The 18,193-nt window shown below is 39.8% G+C and overlaps 1 protein-coding gene and 1 long non-coding RNA gene across 9 annotated transcripts in view; one reads left to right on the plus strand and one right to left on the minus strand.

Annotated features, from left to right (window-relative positions):
- LOC120985971 overlaps positions 1-6,985 on the minus strand; it is an 83,034-nt gene extending 76,049 nt beyond the window's left edge. For 5 of the 6 annotated variants that reach the window (XR_005775622.1, XR_005775620.1, XR_005775619.1 and 2 more), the window contains exon 1: positions 3,283-3,613. This is a non-coding gene — a long non-coding RNA (uncharacterized LOC120985971). Of the gene's footprint in view, positions 1-3,282; positions 3,614-6,720 lie in introns of those variants that run through there. The other variant, XR_005775621.1, reaches the window with a different exon arrangement.
- On the plus strand, positions 2,548-15,607 carry NR2F2 (nuclear receptor subfamily 2 group F member 2). Of its 3 annotated transcripts, none has more exons than XM_040414213.1 (3): positions 2,548-2,967; positions 9,587-10,114; positions 12,821-15,607. In XM_040414213.1, the coding sequence occupies exons 1-3, from the start codon at positions 2,925-2,927 to the stop codon at positions 13,093-13,095; spliced, it is 846 nt and encodes a 281-aa protein (XP_040270147.1). In that variant the 5' UTR covers positions 2,548-2,924; the 3' UTR covers positions 13,096-15,607. The 3 variants fall into 3 exon arrangements, with proteins under 3 accessions (XP_040270147.1, XP_040270145.1, XP_040270146.1); XM_040414211.1 differs by lacking the exon at positions 2,548-2,967 and adding an exon at positions 7,122-8,115 and having other exon boundaries at positions 9,566-10,114; XM_040414212.1 differs by lacking the exon at positions 2,548-2,967 and adding an exon at positions 7,124-8,115.
- The last annotated feature ends 2,586 nt before the right edge of the window (positions 15,608-18,193 follow it).

Consider the following 18,193-nt stretch of genomic DNA (forward strand, 5'->3'; position numbering starts at 1 on the left):
GATCTCACTTTCCCCCTCCTCTCTCTCTCTCTTTGTCTATCCCTCTATCTCCCTATCTATCTTTCTCTCTCTCTCTCTCTCTTCCTACTCATATCTTCTTTTTCTTTACTCACTCTCTTTCTTTCTACACCGTCTTTCTCTTCTACTTCTTTACCTCTCCCTCTACTTCTCTTTTTTTTTTCATTGCCACTTTTATTCTCTCATTCTATCACTACTCTCTAATTCTTTCTCACTTTTTTCTTTCACTTACTTTCTTTTCTCTCTTTTCCTTTCTCTGGAATATGTCCTATTGTTTTTGTCTGTGTACAGCAGATATCCTGTTTCCTTTTCTTAGAATTTGTTTCCAGTGTGCATCCTATTATTCTCTCCAAATACTCCTCTTATATAACATCTAACTGTCCTGCTGTCCAGCACTTTTATTTCCTACCAGCCCCCTGTGATAACGCAATACAGAAAACTTTGTGATATATTCACACTACAGCCTGAATTTGCTTTGTGGTGTTATACGTTTGGCATTGCAAGTAGCTAATAGCAGATATATATATATATATATATATATATATATATATATATATATATATATTAATATAACCCGCATATGTTGTCTGGATGTTCCCAGGATTGGCAGGAGGTTTATGCCCCTTACATATTGACTCCGTTTTTGAAGTATATACCCTAAGTATTGCTTCTATTTACAGAGGTATACACCAGACATATTGATTAGCTCCTGCATATCTGTAGCTTTATGTTTGGGTCCAGGGTGACATTTAAAAGAACCGGCTAATTATCCATTTCTGTCTGTATTAATGTGGAGGATCTAGTTTTTAGGTGTCTCTGCTTAATTGCCTTCCCTGGCTGCCTTCAGGATGAGTGCTCAGTGATTGATAAAAACACAGAATTTATTGTATTTAGCAAGAATACAGACAGAAAATGTTGCACAAGTTTTGTGGTTGAAAGAGCACATATAAGACCATTGAGAGTCATTGATCCGAAAAGACACAGGGAACAAGTAAAATCGATTTGAAGCGACCCTCTCTCTCCTTTTTCACACCATTCAGAGAGCCCTATTCCTTATAAGACAAAGGCAGTGCCTTGGGAATGCCAAGGAGGGGATCTAGGCTCAAACATACACCACTCTGCCTTAATCTAGATCTAAAAAAAAAATGGTTTTATCACTCAGCAAAAAAAAAAGAAGGGACCACGCTTAGCACGAGTTGTCCTAGGAAGAGAACTGGTAATTATGACTCTTATGTGACAGCCTGGCTTCCTTCTAATAATCTGCAGGGACTTAGGGGTAAGGATGCTCACCCTTGACCTTTTGGGATCACCAAGGCAGCTATCTATATAATGTGGGCCAAAGTTTAAAAAACCTCTGCCAATGAACTCCCTATGGTATAAAGAAAAGCTCTTGTGGTCATGGGTGGAATCCTATGGATTAAAAAAAAAAAACTTTAACTGATCTTCAATCATCACATTTTCCAACATAACTACCCAACATGCACTCCAGCCTCCTCATAGGCTGCAACTAATCACTTACATCCCCCATAGAAGCCTTATATATTCCCAGGGCTTGGGCTGATAAACTTTGCTCCACCAATAACCTATAGATTTCAAGGGACAATGCCTGCCTGTCATCAGTGCCACCCTTTAAATTCTCACCAGGCTCTAGGTTGGCAAAAAAAAAAAAAGGGGGGGGGGACCTCTCTCACCTCTAAAAGGGCAATCTCATACATTGAACTGATTAGCCTGGCAGCAATAGATTCCTAGTAATTCCTAGCTTTTCTTCATTGCAATAATGCCAATTTTAAAGAGATCTGATAGTTATATTTCCCCCCACCTTTAAGTCTATCATGACAGCGCCCTCCCTAGCAAAAATCATTCTTAATTTCCATTAGGGCTGTAAATATGTAATTAGTATTCTGTGCTGTGCTTAAGTTAATTTCTATTAAAGCCAAGGACAAGTGACAATGAGAGAGCGTTTGTTTCATTCGTCAAATGTGACATACGCCTTTAGTAGAACCTTGTTCTTAAAATATAAGCTCTCCCCTTTATCATCAGTCTTTGGGAGCAGTAAAAAAAAAAAAAAAAAAAAAGAATCCATTAGATGAAATGGTGCCAGTGTCTATTTATTACATCTGTAATATATTAATGACCCGGTCATTAGTTTGGTGAGTATATAATGAATATTACATGTGCCAGGCTAGAATATACTGTAGTACATCAGATGACAGTGACAGGGGAGGTGGTGGAGAAGGATTTAAATATTCAAAAAGGGGGAACTTATCACTAATAAAGTTGTGGAACTGATATATATATATATATATATATATATATATATATATATATATATATATTAGATAGATAGATAGATAGATAGATAGATAGATAAATAGATCACGAAGTTAAAGATGTTTTTCCAATTGGGTGCTTGTTTTAGGTCTCCTCTATCCCTGCCCCAAACTGGAAGGTGTAGCAATGCTCTCTATTCCTTCTAAGGAATGAGATGAGAGGGGAGATCACTGTGGGCTGCTATACCTTGGGTATGGGGATTTTCTTAAAGGCGAGGCTCACATTCCTGACTAGCTCTCTCAAACTCCACTCACTACATTTAAAGTTATAGTGTCAAGTTTTTTTTTTTTTTTCTTCTTCTTCTTCTTCTCCCAAAGCCTGCAAGCTAAACAGTACTTCCCTCCAAGCAGAGGATATCCCATTCACCTTTCTCTCTGCACCCTCTAGGCTTCTGCCTACTTTGCAATCAGTTTGTTCAATCGCCCTAAAATAAACACAGTCAGAGAGACATTGCGTTTTTTTTTCTTTTTCTCTTTCGCAAGAAATTCCATATAACGTGCACACACAAAAAAAGAAAGAGGGGGACTCCTTTCACCTGCCACGGTATAAAGGGGATTTGCAGTTATAGGAAGAAGATGCAAGCCATTTGGGACGCAGAGCAAGGAAAATACGTGTTTGGTAGGTCTCTCTTTTTATTTCCTATGCTTTCTCTTGGGCTCTGGGGTTGAGATGCTCTCTCTTTCACTGTCTCTGGACCTGGTGCAGATGCTGACTGGCCTTATTCGGGTGATAGGAGGCTGTGGATGTGTGTGTGCATTTACTGTGGGGTTGTGGAGATCACAGCAGGGCTAGAGACCTAAGCTCCAGCAGAAGAGAGGAGCGTTTTCCCCTGCTGGAGGGTGGCTGTGCTCGGCTATGTCAAGGGGAGAAGCCTCGGTCTATGGTCAGGGTACAAGGCAGCTGCAGATGGCAAGGAAAAGGCAGTGTACTCACCGAGGTGTCCTCCTGGAGAGACTGCTGGAGGCAGCAGGGAGAGTTTTCTTCAGTGCAGGCTGAATAGAAATGCTCTGATCAGGCACACACGGTCCATCAATGAGACAGCACTCTGCATCAGCCCCCTATAGCCAGCCACTCATCACTGGCTTGCATGATGCACAGGCACAAACTTTACCCAGCTAGGTTCAAGCCAATTCATTTGGAAATCCTTAGATGCTAATCAGATTAATATGTACAGAAGTTTCTTTCTTGCAAGGAGCCAAAAGTCGTTTCCCTTTAAGATCCCATCTTTCTGCCGAGCGCTGTGAGTTTCCAGCACATGAAAGCCTTACACTAGGGGGCAGACAGATACTGTACTTGCTCCAGTCTTCAGCAGGTTTTTTTCTTTTTTTTTTCTTCACCTCACAGCATATGCTCTAATTTAGCACTGTAAATTTTTCAGAGGACCTAACTCTGACAGCCCCTGGTGATTCTCAAAGTACCACAAGCCAGTGGTTAAAATTTGCATTGACTTCTAAGTTCAGAGCAAGACAATAAGGCTCACTCACCCCCATTCACCAGACTTCAGTGTGATGCTTGTGTAACACAACACACTACACTCCAGCACAAGCCAGGGGGACTGGGGGATGCTGAGGGTTACTGGTCTGGTGTGACTGAGGCTGCTCACCCCATAGATCATCATCATCATCACATCTATATACTTTGACTGTATGGGCTGCCAGATTAGAATGTAGATACAGTTATATACATAATATGACACTGAAGTGTGTGGCAATGTGTGGGGTGGTAAATGCCATGGCTCTATATTCCCATGCCCATGTATGTAGGGTACAAGGCACACAATGCTGGTGCCCATCGTATGGCCTATTACAGCAATGTCTAGCCTTAATCTATTAATGATTTATCACTGGACCTGGCACTGTCCACACTGACCCTTATCTGAGGCCAGTAACAAGGCAGTGACGGTATATGTCCTGTGATATTATTATTATTATTATTATTATTAATATTATTATTATTAGGACTTCACTGTAAGTGCTCTATTAGCTCGGCTGCCACATCCATACTCTATCATCCTAGCATTTCCCTTTATTGTGGTAAATCTCTCAAAACCAGTACTATCTGATGCTTTCTGGCCATATTTTCTTCTTTATGTTACATAAGGATTTTAATACCTCTCTTAGGAGACACTTATGGGGAGTGGGGTGAAAGGGTTATTTCAATGGAAGTTCCAGATTGTTTTATTCTGGAAGAAATGTAGAAGTGGAAACATTCCAGCATCAGGTCTTCACATCCTCTGTCACCCTTACAGAAACTGAATGCAGTATCCACATAGGAACTAGCCATTACATGGAGATTGTATTGTGCTTATTTGTGTGGTGTAGGGGATATAGGCTTATTGTGTTGTGTATATTGTGTGTGTATATAGTGTGTGTGTGTGTGTGTGTGTGTGTGTGTGTGTATGTAGTGTGTATAGTGTGTGTGTATATAGTGTGTGTATATAGTGTGTGTATATAGTGTGTATATAGTGTGTATATAGTGTGTATAGTGTGTGTATACAGTGTGTGTGTATATAGTGTGTGTGTGTGTGTGTGTGTGTATGTAGTGTGTATAGTGTGTGTGTATATAGTGTGTGTATATAGTGTGTATATAGTGTGTATAGTGTGTGTATACAGTGTGTGTGTATATAGTGTGTATATAGCGTGTGTATATAGTGTGTGCTTATACAGTGTGTATATAGTGTGTGCATATAGTGTGTGTGCATTTAGTGTGTGTATATTGTGTGTGCATATAGTGTGTATAGTGTGTGTGCATATATAGTGTGTGTATATAGTGTGCATATAGTGTATGTGTGTGTATATTTTGTGTATATAGTGTGTGTGCATATAGTGTGTGTATATAGTGTGTGTGTATAGTGTGTATATAGTGTGTGTGTATATTTTGTGTATATAGTGTGTGTGTGTGTGTGTGTGTGTGTGTGTGTGTGTGTGTTGATATTGCAGTAATTGTTGCATGCTATGGTGCCCCTCTAAAATGTTAAGAATTATAGTACAATAATTTGAACTATTTCAAATTAAAAATGTATTAGGTGATTCACCTATAGGAAAATATCAACATATACAAACACATAGATAAATAGATAGAAAGATAGATAATAGATAGATAGATAGATAGATAGATAGATAGATAGATAGATAGATAGATAGATAGATAATAGGGTGCATTATCTGGGTTGTTCGCTGTTGTGTGCTTAGGCTATTATGCATTGTTGTTTATGTTCACTATATAGATATATTAGTCTATATTATACTGCACTATATTTACATGAGGTTAGCTATTATGAACCCTGTAACCTAATTTTTTTATTTTTTTTATTTTGGAGGAGATTAAAAAGCGAATAAGAAAAACTTTCTTTGCACAGATTCATGATAACTGCTGACCAGGAATCTAGCATTCACCAGCAGTAAAATAATAGATATCCCCACATGCTAATGACACCTTGCCTTGTATGTGCAATTTGGCTTAAACCAACAAGCATCTGCAGCCCTGACTGACACTGTAGTAAAGAATAGTCCCAGCTATTGAGATTCTGATGGTCAAGTGATCAAACAGCACTGAGCCTCATTCTCTAACACAGGAGTATTGTCCAGCTCAACCTCCATCACCCCAGTCTGCTCCTCCATCCTGCTCTTCTTCATACTTGAGCACAGCAAGATGCTGCTGATGTCCCTCCAGTCTGGTCAGTGGATGTGGAAGACGCCTGGGGAATTCTTCATGTGTATGTACATATGTGTGTATAGATATATATGTGTGTGTAATATATATTTATGGGGGTGTATATGTGTGTGCACATATGTGTGTGTATATATATATATAGATATATATATGTGTGTGTGTGTGTGTGTGTAATATATATTTATGGGGGTGTATATGTGTGTATATGTGTGTGTGTATTTATGCATGTGTATATAATATATATTTATGGAGGTGTGTATATGTGTGTATAAATATATGTGTGTGTGTAATATATATTTATGGAGGTGTGTATATGTGTATGTACATATGTGTGCATAATATATTTATGAGTGTATGTATGTGTATTTAATATATATATTTATGGTTGTGTGTATGTATATATGGATAAATGTGTGTGTGTATATATATGGATGGATAGATGGATGGAGATATATATATACACACACACACAGTATCTCCTAACACTTCAGCTATGTTGTATATGGTGCTGGCAAGTGTTATATATCACTATAATAGTCACTTGCCGCTCATCTAATATATTTTTATTATAATTGAGGTTATTATAAAAGGGAACAGACTAAACACTAGGTAAACTCTATTAAAGCACGAGGAATGTTGTCCCATGAGCCCATGTATAATATGTATAGTATAAAATATCCATTCTAGGACATAAAATACCTAGAAAGGTGCGATCGGCGGTGCAGACCTTCAGCATGCATGTAATCCACCCGGTGGGCAGACTGTCCCCTATTTCATGTCTTGTCCCTTTTAGCAGAGTATTCTTGTCACCCTCTCCAACCTCATTGTGTCTGCATGGAGTGCAGAGCAGTGAGTGACTGACAGAGGAGACGGTCTTTAGGACCCGGCGGTGCAGAATAGCAAGCACCCTGTACCACTAGGCTGGCCCCGGCCAATGGGGCGCAGGGGGAGGGTCTGCGAGCCCTGACCAGTTAAACACAATCTCTCGCCTTATAAGGAGCGGCGTCGCCATGGTAACGTGTGCTAAGTTGCAGCAGTGGTGTCAAAGTTCACTATATAGAGAGCTCAGTGAGCTGATCGGAGAGACAGCACTCTGCCAGCCCTTTCCTACAAATCGCAGTCACTTCCTACCCCCCCTCTCGCGCTCTCCTTAGCATATTTGATCACTTTGATTGCAGGCTCCTATTTGAGGGCTTATCCCTGTGCATGAAGGATGTCCTGCAGCCTGTGAACCGCTCCTCTCCATTGCCGCTACTGTTGTTGTTTGCTGCCGCCGGAGGAGAGCGGAGACTTCTGCTTCATGTTCGGAGGAGAAGAAGGGATCTGAGGAGCGAGTCCTGCTGGAGCAGAAGAAGAAGGAGCTCCCCCTCTGTACTAATCCTTAACCCTTCATGGCTTTCCTGAATGGCTGACTGTGATCTTCCCAGGACCTGGCCCCCAGCACTAAGTCTGCAGCTTCACAGAGACACCTCCAAGTCTTCTCCAGAGCACTAGTGCAGCCACCCTGCTCATCTGATTGCCTGCTGCTCCTTCTCCTTTATTTCCCTGACACCCCCCCCCCCCTACCCCCCTTTTATTCATATATTAAAGCTGCCTGGTCTGATCCCACAAGCACCATAAGAAGACTAGGGGAAGAAGCAGTTTGGAAGAGGTTCCCCATAGATATGGCAATGGTAGTGGGTGCTTGGAGAGACCCTCAGGACGATGTGCCAGGAACTCAACCTTCACAGCCACCTCCAGGGCAAGGGCCAGCGGGGGCACCACACACCCCACAGACGCCAGGGCAAGGAGTGCCCTCTTCTACCCCTGCTCAATCCAACCCCTCCAGCCAGTCCAGCCAGGGCCAGGGGGAGAAGCAGCAGCAGCAGCAGCAGCAGCACATCGAGTGCGTGGTGTGCGGGGACAAGTCCAGCGGCAAGCACTACGGCCAGTTCACCTGTGAAGGCTGCAAGAGCTTCTTCAAGAGAAGTGTAAGGAGGAACCTGAGCTACACATGTCGTGCCAACAGGAACTGCCCCATAGACCAGCACCACCGCAATCAGTGTCAATACTGTCGCCTCAAAAAATGTCTCAAAGTTGGCATGAGACGGGAAGGTATTGGGATTTCATTTGTTTAGCAGTCTATTGTTCTGTATTATTGCCCAGCACCATCACCACTACTATGTTGTAACTTTCTCTTCTGCATGGCCAGAGCTGTGAGTTGTGTTTTATGTTTTATGGTTTTTTATATTTTTTTATTCTTTTCTCCTTTCATTTCCATCCTTATGGTGAATTCTACTTTTCATCATCATTCTTATTCTTATTATTATATTTTCTATTGACATTCATAATATTATTAGATATTTATTATTTATTTTGCTTTGCATGTTTTATGTAGAGTTCCTTTTTTTAGATACACACACATATTTCTATATTCTTCCCAACCCCCCCGCCGCCGCCCCCCATCTCCCTGGAATAATCTCCCTGGCCCCTGTGACCTAGAATGTCATTCTGCACAGGAGTTTAAACTGATTAAGATCAGAAGGACAGTTTGGAGCTGGCTCTTGTAACACACACACACACACACACACACATGCTCCCTCTCTGCCCTCCATTAAAAAAAAATAATAATTACAATTGAAGTTCCTGCTGCCATAAGCATTAGAGCTAGCCTGGAGGTCTTGCAGAGGGGTTGTGCTGTAGTAGGTGGTGGTGTGAGTGTGTAGATAGGTGCATGTGTGTACTTGTGTGTGTGTGTGTGTCCCCTTGTGAAAGTCAAACCCTTTTGTGATCTAGCATGAGGCAAGGACAGGGAGCTGACAGTGTGCAGGCTGCCTCCTGTGTAGGCTAGGGGTTACAGCCTGCCTCTTCCTTTGTGTTCCAGCTGCTTCAGCTCACCCTGTTCCTGCTCACCCTCTCACGCACATCTCTTCTTCTTCTTCTTCTGCAAACTCAACACAAATACTTTCCAAACCCCAACACTTTCTTCTAACCATCACCCCCTCATTGTTCTGTCATTTTCTGCATGCAAATGTAATGCCATAAAAACACAGAGGCCTGCAAGCTGCAAGCACATCCATCAGCCACATTACAGCTTCTTCCTTCCTGTGTTTTTTTTTTTTTTTTAAATATGATTATAATGATATTTTTTATTTTTACAATCTTATGGCAAAAGCCTTTTGTGAAACCGAGCCTTTTTTTTGTATTTAAAAAAAATATATCTGTATAATTAAAATGGATGGGCAATATTATATGTGTAGATGGGAGAAGGGAACATAAGGACATTAGGAGCCCATATGGAAGGATAAATTGAATGTCTTCGCGTTTGGGAAGTCAGCAGATTTTTTTTTATTATTAAGCAAGCAGAGGAGAGATATTGAAGCCATTGTGGGATGTGTGGTGTAGATTATGGGTGGTTGTAATTTAATCATAAAACACAATAAAAGCACAGCACAGATCTGGGGAGAAGATGCCATGGAACAGCATATAGAGTGGGGGTTTTTTAGAGCCAGGGAGGAGAAGACTTGTATTAGACCAAGTCATCCATTGGTATTAATTGCTGTAGTTTCTTCTCTATTCACTGCAGCCGTACAGAGGGGCAGAATGCCACCCACACAGCCTACCCATGGTCAGTTCGCCTTGACGAATGGAGACCCTCTCAACTGCCATTCCTACCTATCCGGATATATATCCCTTCTCCTGAGAGCAGAACCCTACCCGACCTCTAGATTTGGCAGCCAATGCATGCAACCCAACAACATTATGGGCATCGAGAACATTTGTGAACTGGCAGCCAGGATGCTCTTCAGTGCGGTGGAGTGGGCACGGAATATCCCCTTCTTCCCAGACCTGCAGATCACAGACCAAGTGGCACTTCTAAGGCTGACCTGGAGTGAGTTATTTGTGCTGAACGCTGCCCAGTGCTCCATGCCACTCCATGTTGCCCCTCTCCTGGCAGCTGCTGGTCTACACGCTTCCCCCATGTCTGCGGACAGAGTGGTGGCCTTTATGGACCACATACGAATCTTCCAAGAGCAAGTAGAAAAACTGAAGGCATTACATGTGGACTCGGCAGAATATAGTTGTTTAAAAGCTATAGTTCTCTTTACTTCAGGTAAGAAAAACATCTATTATGTCTCTCTATTGTCTACTGTCTATCTATTTATTATCCACCATCTATTATCAATCTATCTATTTATCTATCTACCATCTATATCTATATATTATCTACCATCTATATCAATCTATCTACAATTCGTCTATCTATCTGCCTGTCTAACTGTCTATATATATATATCTATCAACTATCTATCCATCTATTTATCTGGTTATAATCTATCTGTCTCGGCTGGCTCTTTATCTATCTACTATCTTCTATCTTTCTACGTGTATCTAGCTATTACCTATTTATATCTCTGGCTATCTATTTAGCTCCCTATCTGCATCTGCCTAATTATCTATCTATAGTTTTCTTGGTATCTATTATATATTTATCTATCTACCATCTATCTATGGTCTATCTATTATTTATATTCTATGTATCTATTATCTCTATTATCTATCTATCAATCATGTATCTATCGTACTATCTAATATCTATTTATCTATCTATCTATCTATCTATCTATCTATCTATCTATCTGTCTATCCATCTAATATCTATCTATCTAATATCTATCTATCTATCTATCTATCTATCTATCTATCTTCTATCTATCTACTATCTAATATCTATCTATCTATTTATCTATCTAATATGTACCTATCTAATATCTATCTGTCTATCTATCTTTTTAACCTTTACATTTTCTGGATGAACTGTAAAAGTTTATTACTATAGCAACTTGTGGTATTATTATTATTATTAGTAGTAGTATTATTATTAGTAATAGTAGTATTATTATTATTAGCCTCCAACTCGGACAGACCTTAACCAATTTTAATAAAGTACAAATAACTGAGATTTCTCGAACCCTAAGATTAGGTCGGGGAGTGACATAAAATGAACTTGAGGTGTTTTTATTTTTAGCTTTAAGGTCATGAAATAATAATATACGGAAAAGTGGAAGGAGCCGAGCCCTTCCTCGCTGGGTCCCCCTGCCCTGTGCAGCTTCTGCCTGAGCTCTTGTTTGTTTAGCTGCATGGGCCCAAATCACTGGGATTCCAGATGTATTTGTGACTCGGACGAGTTAGGACAGGCAGTTAGGACCTCACTGCTCGGCTGCTGTAACTTTAGACAGAATACAACTTTCAGTGTAGGAACCAGAGTCAGGCAGCCACATTATTTACCCACAGCAAGCAGTGGGGGCAGGGAAGGGAAACACACACTCCTAGGAAAGTTTACCTTCCTCAAAAAAAATATTTAAAAAAAATAAAACTAAAATGTACTCTTTTTTTTATGAGCACAACACCACTTGATGTGACAGCTATAAACCAGTAATAAATATATGTTATAATCTAATTAGGGCGTATTGTAGGTTAATAGGAGTCAATAATATATTGGATAATAATTAACTCTTCAGGCCCAACTTTGTGGGACAAAGTAGCATTTGAAATGTCGCATATGCAGACGGCTCAGTGGCTTCAATCACACTGTCATCCTGTGCGCATGTATGTATATATGTATACTGTGTATGCAGTGTGTGATATTCTCACTCAGTAAGTTCACACATCTTTCCTGTTATTTGAGAATTTGCAGACATTGGTCGCCTGAGGCTGACACTGCAAAATGATTAGATCACAAGTTATATGTGTCTTTTTACTTATTTGATCTTCACAAAATAGTCATGTTGATCTGTAATTGAAATGCTCAATTAACACCCAAGATATATAGTCTACTAAATTATTATTATTATTATTATAATAATAATCTGCAAATTTAATAATTACACTATGAAGACATATGTAGCTAAGTGTAGTTTTCAAGGTTAGGGAGATATCTCCCAGGCCATACTGGAGATCCATCTTGGTGGTCATCCTATAAAACACATGTGTATAATGGAGGAGCCTAGTGGTAAAAAGACTATCCATAGCCATAACATGTTGAACTTGTGACTATACTTATTATGATATTTTGTATAATGTATGCTTGATCAAAAGTTGTCATAGGGTGCTTTGAAAGTATGTCAGTAGGTGGCTACCTCATCTAGGGTACCCTAAAATATGACCTAATAAGTCATAAACTGGAGTTCTCTCCCTCCACATGATTCCAGATCATTAGCATGCCTCTTTGATGGCCTGGATAACAATATGCATGTGCTGCTCTCCCATTCCAAGAAGCCAATGGCAGGTTAGGTCGCAACCCAATCTCTAGACAGAGGCATTTGTGATTTAAACCCCACTCTGCATTGTATTTAATGGCCAGAGTCCCTCAGTGGTCTCCCTGGGCCTTCTCTAAGCCCAGCTCTAGTAGAGTAGAAGAGAGAGGAGGATAAGAGTTTGCTTGGCTGCTTCTGAACAAGCAGTACTGACAAGATGATCTTTAAAAGAGCCACTTAAGACATTTGCAGAGACTAAAGAAAAACATATAGTCCTCCAAGGGAGAATATATTAAAGTCCAGGACTTCTACTGCTGATGAGTGAACATCAGATGTTAGAGAAGGAGTTATGCACTAGTAGGCCTCTGCTGAATTACTATGACACTTCCCCATGCCATGTGTTAAACTTATTATATAGTTGTGTATTTTTTTTTGTTAGATAATTTCCATAAACAATGTGGGTTTGCTTCACAAATTTATGACAGGCCTTCAAGCCAACCCATGCTAACCACCACAAGTCTTCTTAATGATATAATGACATTGTTTGTCACACTTTCTTGCAGATGCCTGTGGTCTGTCTGATGTAGCTCATGTGGAAAGTTTGCAGGAGAAGTCCCAATGTGCATTGGAAGAATATGTTAGAAGCCAGTACCCCAACCAGCCTACAAGATTTGGCAAACTCTTACTCCGTCTACCCTCCCTCCGCACTGTGTCCTCCTCTGTCATAGAGCAATTGTTTTTCGTCCGTTTGGTAGGTAAAACCCCTATAGAAACGCTCATTAGGGATATGTTACTCTCTGGAAGCAGTTTCAATTGGCCCTATATGTCCATTCAATAAAATACAAAGTATTGATAGGGGGAATTGGAGGGCAAACAAAAAATAAAAAGACTCTGGGGTATGTTGGCTAAAATTCCTTCTGCTAAGGCTGTTACAAGTTTACTTAAAGAAGAGGGAAGAATTTATTGGACTGTGAATAAAAAAAAAAAACTAAACATAAAAAGACTATTGATGAACTCTTATCAGAATGCATTTAAACCTGTCTCGTTCAGAACAACTTGCTACGTATCTTCTTTTTTTTTCTTAAAAAAGAAAAAAAAATCTGAAAAAAATCAACAGGGAATTTTAGTCTTTTTTGTAACCTTTTAAAAAAAATATCGCTAAAAAAGTGCATTTATGGAAATGTGGAGAAAAATAGCAGAAAGTTCCTTTTTTTTCCCTAAATTCTAAATTTTCCTCTGTGTCTATGTATCTATTAGCTGTTTTATTTCATATTTTTATTTTCCATTTTGTATTTTCCTGGTTCCAAACCAGTTTATTCTGTGGTTCTATGATATTCAATTTTTTTTTTCTATAAATATTATTCTTGACTTAAGAGAGAAAAAAAACGTATCCTTAAAATATGTTCTGAAAGAATTAAAACAAGAGTCCACAAAATATCATAGGAAAACATGGAACTTAAAAACCTGACACTAGACCTTTAAGTTGGAAGCGCACTTATAAGTGATGAGCCTAATTTAATTAATATTGAGACCTGTAATTATTTACACAGTGGAACCACGTTTCTTCATTACACAAGACAGAATTTTTTTTTTATATTATTATAATAATTATTATTATTATTTTATTTTCATAAATAAGACAGTCTGTGGGTGTTGAAGTGCAGGGGATCCCGTGTCTTAGACACAGCAGCGCTTTAGATAAGGACAATTCATGTTCCATACAGTATTCTTCATTCTCTTCTGAAGCTCCTATATAACTGTTTGTATATTTGCAAATCCCTTTGTATTATAATTGTTGATATTTCCATTTTTTTAAAGAGACAAAATACAATTGAAAATCAGCATGACAAATAACACTGTTGGCACTTATACATAATGTGATTGGTTCGGTAACTAGATTTTACAGTTTTGTGTTTCAAAGAAACTGAAGGTTTTTATTATTTTATTTTTTTCGTTCTTTTTTTTAAGTGCAACTTTTTTTTTTTCCCTGTATACTGTAAAAGTTATTATAACTGAACTGTTTGGTCGAGTCTTTGTGTGTTATATTTCAAGAAAAAATTGAAATTATTCAGAAATTAAAATATTATTTGATATCTGAAAACTCTTTGGCTGTGACAAGTGTCTTTCAAAAAAACAAACAAACAAACAAAAAAAAGAGCTAAAACAAAGAATGATCTGATCCATATTTCATGTGTTTCTGCTAATGAGCCCCCCTTCATGACATAGGTGGTCTGGCTGCAGAAGGGGTTAATTTAATTTGCTTTTCCTCCCTATCCCCACCCCCCTATTGTGTTTGCAGTGTATTTGCATGCCTAATTCGGCAGGAAACGCTTAAACCAATGGTTTATCTATGGTTTAAGAGGTACTGGACATTATTATTGCAACCCTTTCCTAGTAACCTAATCCACTATTTCATTAAAAATGGATTTCCTAGGCCCATACTTCTAAGTGCCTGTATTTTAGCGAACTTATATTGTTAAACTGATCCAAAAAATCTTCTGCATCTATTTTATGAACATAAGAAATAAGAGGACTATTTTGTACATATCTGGTATACACGCACAGGATTATGGGGGGCAAGCCAGTGGCACATTTGTATATACAGGTCAGTTGCTTTTTTTTATTGAGATTTCTTTTCTTTTCTTTTTTTTCCCCCTTGGTTGCTCAATAATATTTTGTGATATGCGTTGTTGGAAGAAGCTTCACATGGGGTGACTTAGCTTTTAGAGGATCCCTGTACAGAATAAATCATGTACAATTTAGTATTATTATTATTATTATTATTATTAATCCAGTGTATTCAGAAAGTTAAGTGAAGGGACTTAGGCCTTTATAATAGAACCAGAAAGGGTTAAACATATATGTAGGCATCCAGAAAATGTAATATCATTTGTTAATATGGGGGGTATATTTTGTACAAAAAAACAAACAAAACAACAAATGGCCATATTTTAAAGTTATTCCAATGTCATATTTTTTAATTTATTGTCAATGCACGCCTGCAAGATGATCTGCTTTCTGTTTGGGGTGGATTAGGAGGACATGCACACATCTAGAGGAGGACACACTAGGCTGGATGGATGCATAGAGCTGTGGACAGAACACACAGGGAGAGGAGCCAGCGCTGAGCACATTTGCAGAGTATTACTGACCTCTACTTTTAGGTTCCTCTATTGCAAGTCATTGCATTTGGGAGTGTATGACTTTTTATTTTATTTTTTTATTATTTTATTTTTGTATTGCAAAAAAAATTCACAGGAAGTCGTTTTTGTGTTTAGCTTGTTGTAAACCATGTGTTGTAAATTGTCTCATTGGTATTAAATTATAATTTATGAATTTCAAACTGAAAACAAGTTTAGTCCCTCTCCTTATTGTATGCGCAGAGTGATGCGAGCCTTGACGAGGAGGATGATGATGGTGGTGGTGGTGCTGGTGACAAGGGAAACTTATGCATGTGTGGATGCAGAATTAAGTTTAGGTTTTTAAAGTTTTCTTTTCTTGTGTGTGTGTGTCTGCTGAGTTGGAACAAAAGATCTTGCTAGGACAAAAGGAAGAGAGAGAGAGAGAGAGAGAGAGGGGTGGGTGGGGGGTGGTAAGAGCAAGTTCTGGGAGATCTTAACCTTTTCTTTGCCCTGCAGCAAGCTATTTAAGGTACCCAGGAGTGTAAGGGTTAACTTGGTCTGTGTTAAAGATGGCAACACTAGAAGTGTCTTTCCATTCTCCTGGCTGCTCTGCTTTATTTCTTCCCAATGCTGGGGTGTGTTAGCCAAACACCATCTCAGACAATAAAAGCCACAGTGAAGATCTTTGATCCACACCATCTTCTAGCACATCTGAAACATGGAGGGGGTGGCGGTGGCTGGTGAGGGAGGGGGGCACAGGCCATTGGGACTGATCCACAGTAGTCTAACTGGGCGATCTGCTGGGTAAAAGCGCGCATTGTCCTCCTGAATGGGGACCTGTAGGTTCAGATGATCCCAGATCACACACAGCGGAGCCTCCGCGGGGCCGTTCTGTTTACTTTAAGGAATTTTCGGGGGTGTATTTAGCGTGTGAAAGTATGCCTTCAGTAGGACTTGTGTGTCCTATTAGCTAGAGGGAAACATGGCGGCTTACAATTGCCATGCAAGCCTTCGCTGTACAAAGCCTAGGCTATCCCTGCTAATACAAAACACATGGAGGAGACAAGACAAGCAGGGGGATCTTCCTCCATCACAGAGAGAGACCCCAGGAAGGCAAGGCAAGGCAAGGGTTTATAGGTTGCACTTTAACCCCTTAGATGCCTGGTGGGATGTAGTGTAAGTCTCCTTCATTGCTCTAAGTTGTGGAGACCTCGGTGATCTGGTCAGTGAACCGTGTGACTGGTGTGTGAGTAGGTCTTTAACCCATGAGATGCCTGAACCTCTTGAATTGCACGTCCACTTTAGTGTCCAGACACTGGGAAGCATCTCTGAAGGCTTCATAGCAGTGCGGCTGAATGAATAGGTCCTAAATGGGAACTGCATCCAATATTGGCCGAATGTCTCAATAACTAGATGTGTGTGTGTATATGATTATTTTATATATATATATATATATATACACACACACACCTCACAAGCCTTGTGTTGTAGCAGTGCATGGGCAAGGTGAGAATACGCAAAGGGTTAATCTGAGAAAGCTAAAGTTCTGGTAATGGTTGGAAGTGGTTGTCAGCAGACAGAGGACGGCTACCTGTCATTGTGTAAACCCCCATACCTGTTGGAAGAGTTATAAACCCTATCCTGTCCAGATAACACCATGATAACAGCCCTAGCAGTCCCTTCTCTTTACAGATGGAGGAGACTTTATTACATTGTAAAAGACAGAGTTATCTGGGAAATGATATTATGATGATAACATGTAATAAAGCCATTTAGTCACAAAACACCCAGAGGGTGCTCTGCTGGTCTTCTCACTGTGGATGTAAGTTTAAAGGGAGACACATCTTCTAGGAGCAGACTGTGCAACAAGGAGAGGCATGGCAGAGAGACACATGGGCATTGTACTAACGTGTTGTTGTGTTGGAGATGGTTTGCTACAATAGCATGGTCTCTCCTCTGCATTGTGCTGGGATGCTGGTCTTGATGGTATGGTGGTCTGTGGTCAAGCGGCCCCTGTAGAGGACGCCTTGCCCGACCAGCCTGGCGGAGGCAGCAGATCAGGCTGGCGCTGCGCTGATCTCACTTGACAGAGCGTGTGTTCAGACAGGACCGGATAATTTGTAACCCTGCTCCTTTATTAGAGATGGACAGCGAACTAATGAGCCCCCTTCCCCCCAGTACCAGGTCAACAGCGCCGATGTCCTCCAAAACTTCCCTGCATTCCCTAGAAGAAGACTTTCTGGCCCTGTGCGATCGTTTATTAGATCTGTGATCACCGACCTAAGCAATGATGATTAAATCTCTAATCATCTGAGCATTGATTAATAGATCACTGATCATCTGAGCATTAATTATTAGATCAATGATCACTTGAACATTAATGATTAGATCACTGACCACCGATCTAAGCATTGACGATTAGATTACTGATCACCTAAGCATGTATTAATAGATCACTGACCACCTGAGAATTAATTATTAGATCACTGATCACCTGAGCATTGATGATTAGATCACTGATCACCTGAGAATTGATGATTAGATCACTGGTCACCTGGGTATTTATGATTAGATCACTGATCACCTGAGAATTGATGATTAGATCACTGGTCACCTGGGTATTAATGATTAGATCACTGATCACCCGAGCATTGATGATTAGATCACTGATCACCTGAGCATTGATAATTAGATCACTGATCACCTGGGTATTGATGATTAGATCACTGATCACCTGAGCATTGATGATTAGATCACTGATTACCTGAGCATTGATGATTAGATCACTGATTACCTGAGCATTGATGATTAGAT

This window comes from Bufo bufo, chromosome 1, assembly GCF_905171765.1.
Source record: "Bufo bufo chromosome 1, aBufBuf1.1, whole genome shotgun sequence".
Lineage (NCBI taxonomy): Eukaryota > Metazoa > Chordata > Amphibia > Anura > Bufonidae > Bufo > Bufo bufo.

What these genes read in the sequence shown, in the direction of transcription:
- NR2F2 (XM_040414211.1), top strand. Translation starts at nt 7,686, where the DNA reads ATGGCAATGGTAGTGGGTGCTTGGAGAGACCCTCAGGACGATGTGCCA. An exon ending in AGTTGGCATGAGACGGGAAG is followed by an intron (nt 8,116 to 9,565) that starts GTATTGGGATTT and finishes TAATTGCTGTAG; the next exon opens with TTTCTTCTCTATTCACTGCA. An exon ending in TATAGTTCTCTTTACTTCAG is followed by an intron (nt 10,115 to 12,820) that starts GTAAGAAAAACA and finishes ACTTTCTTGCAG; the next exon opens with ATGCCTGTGGTCTGTCTGAT.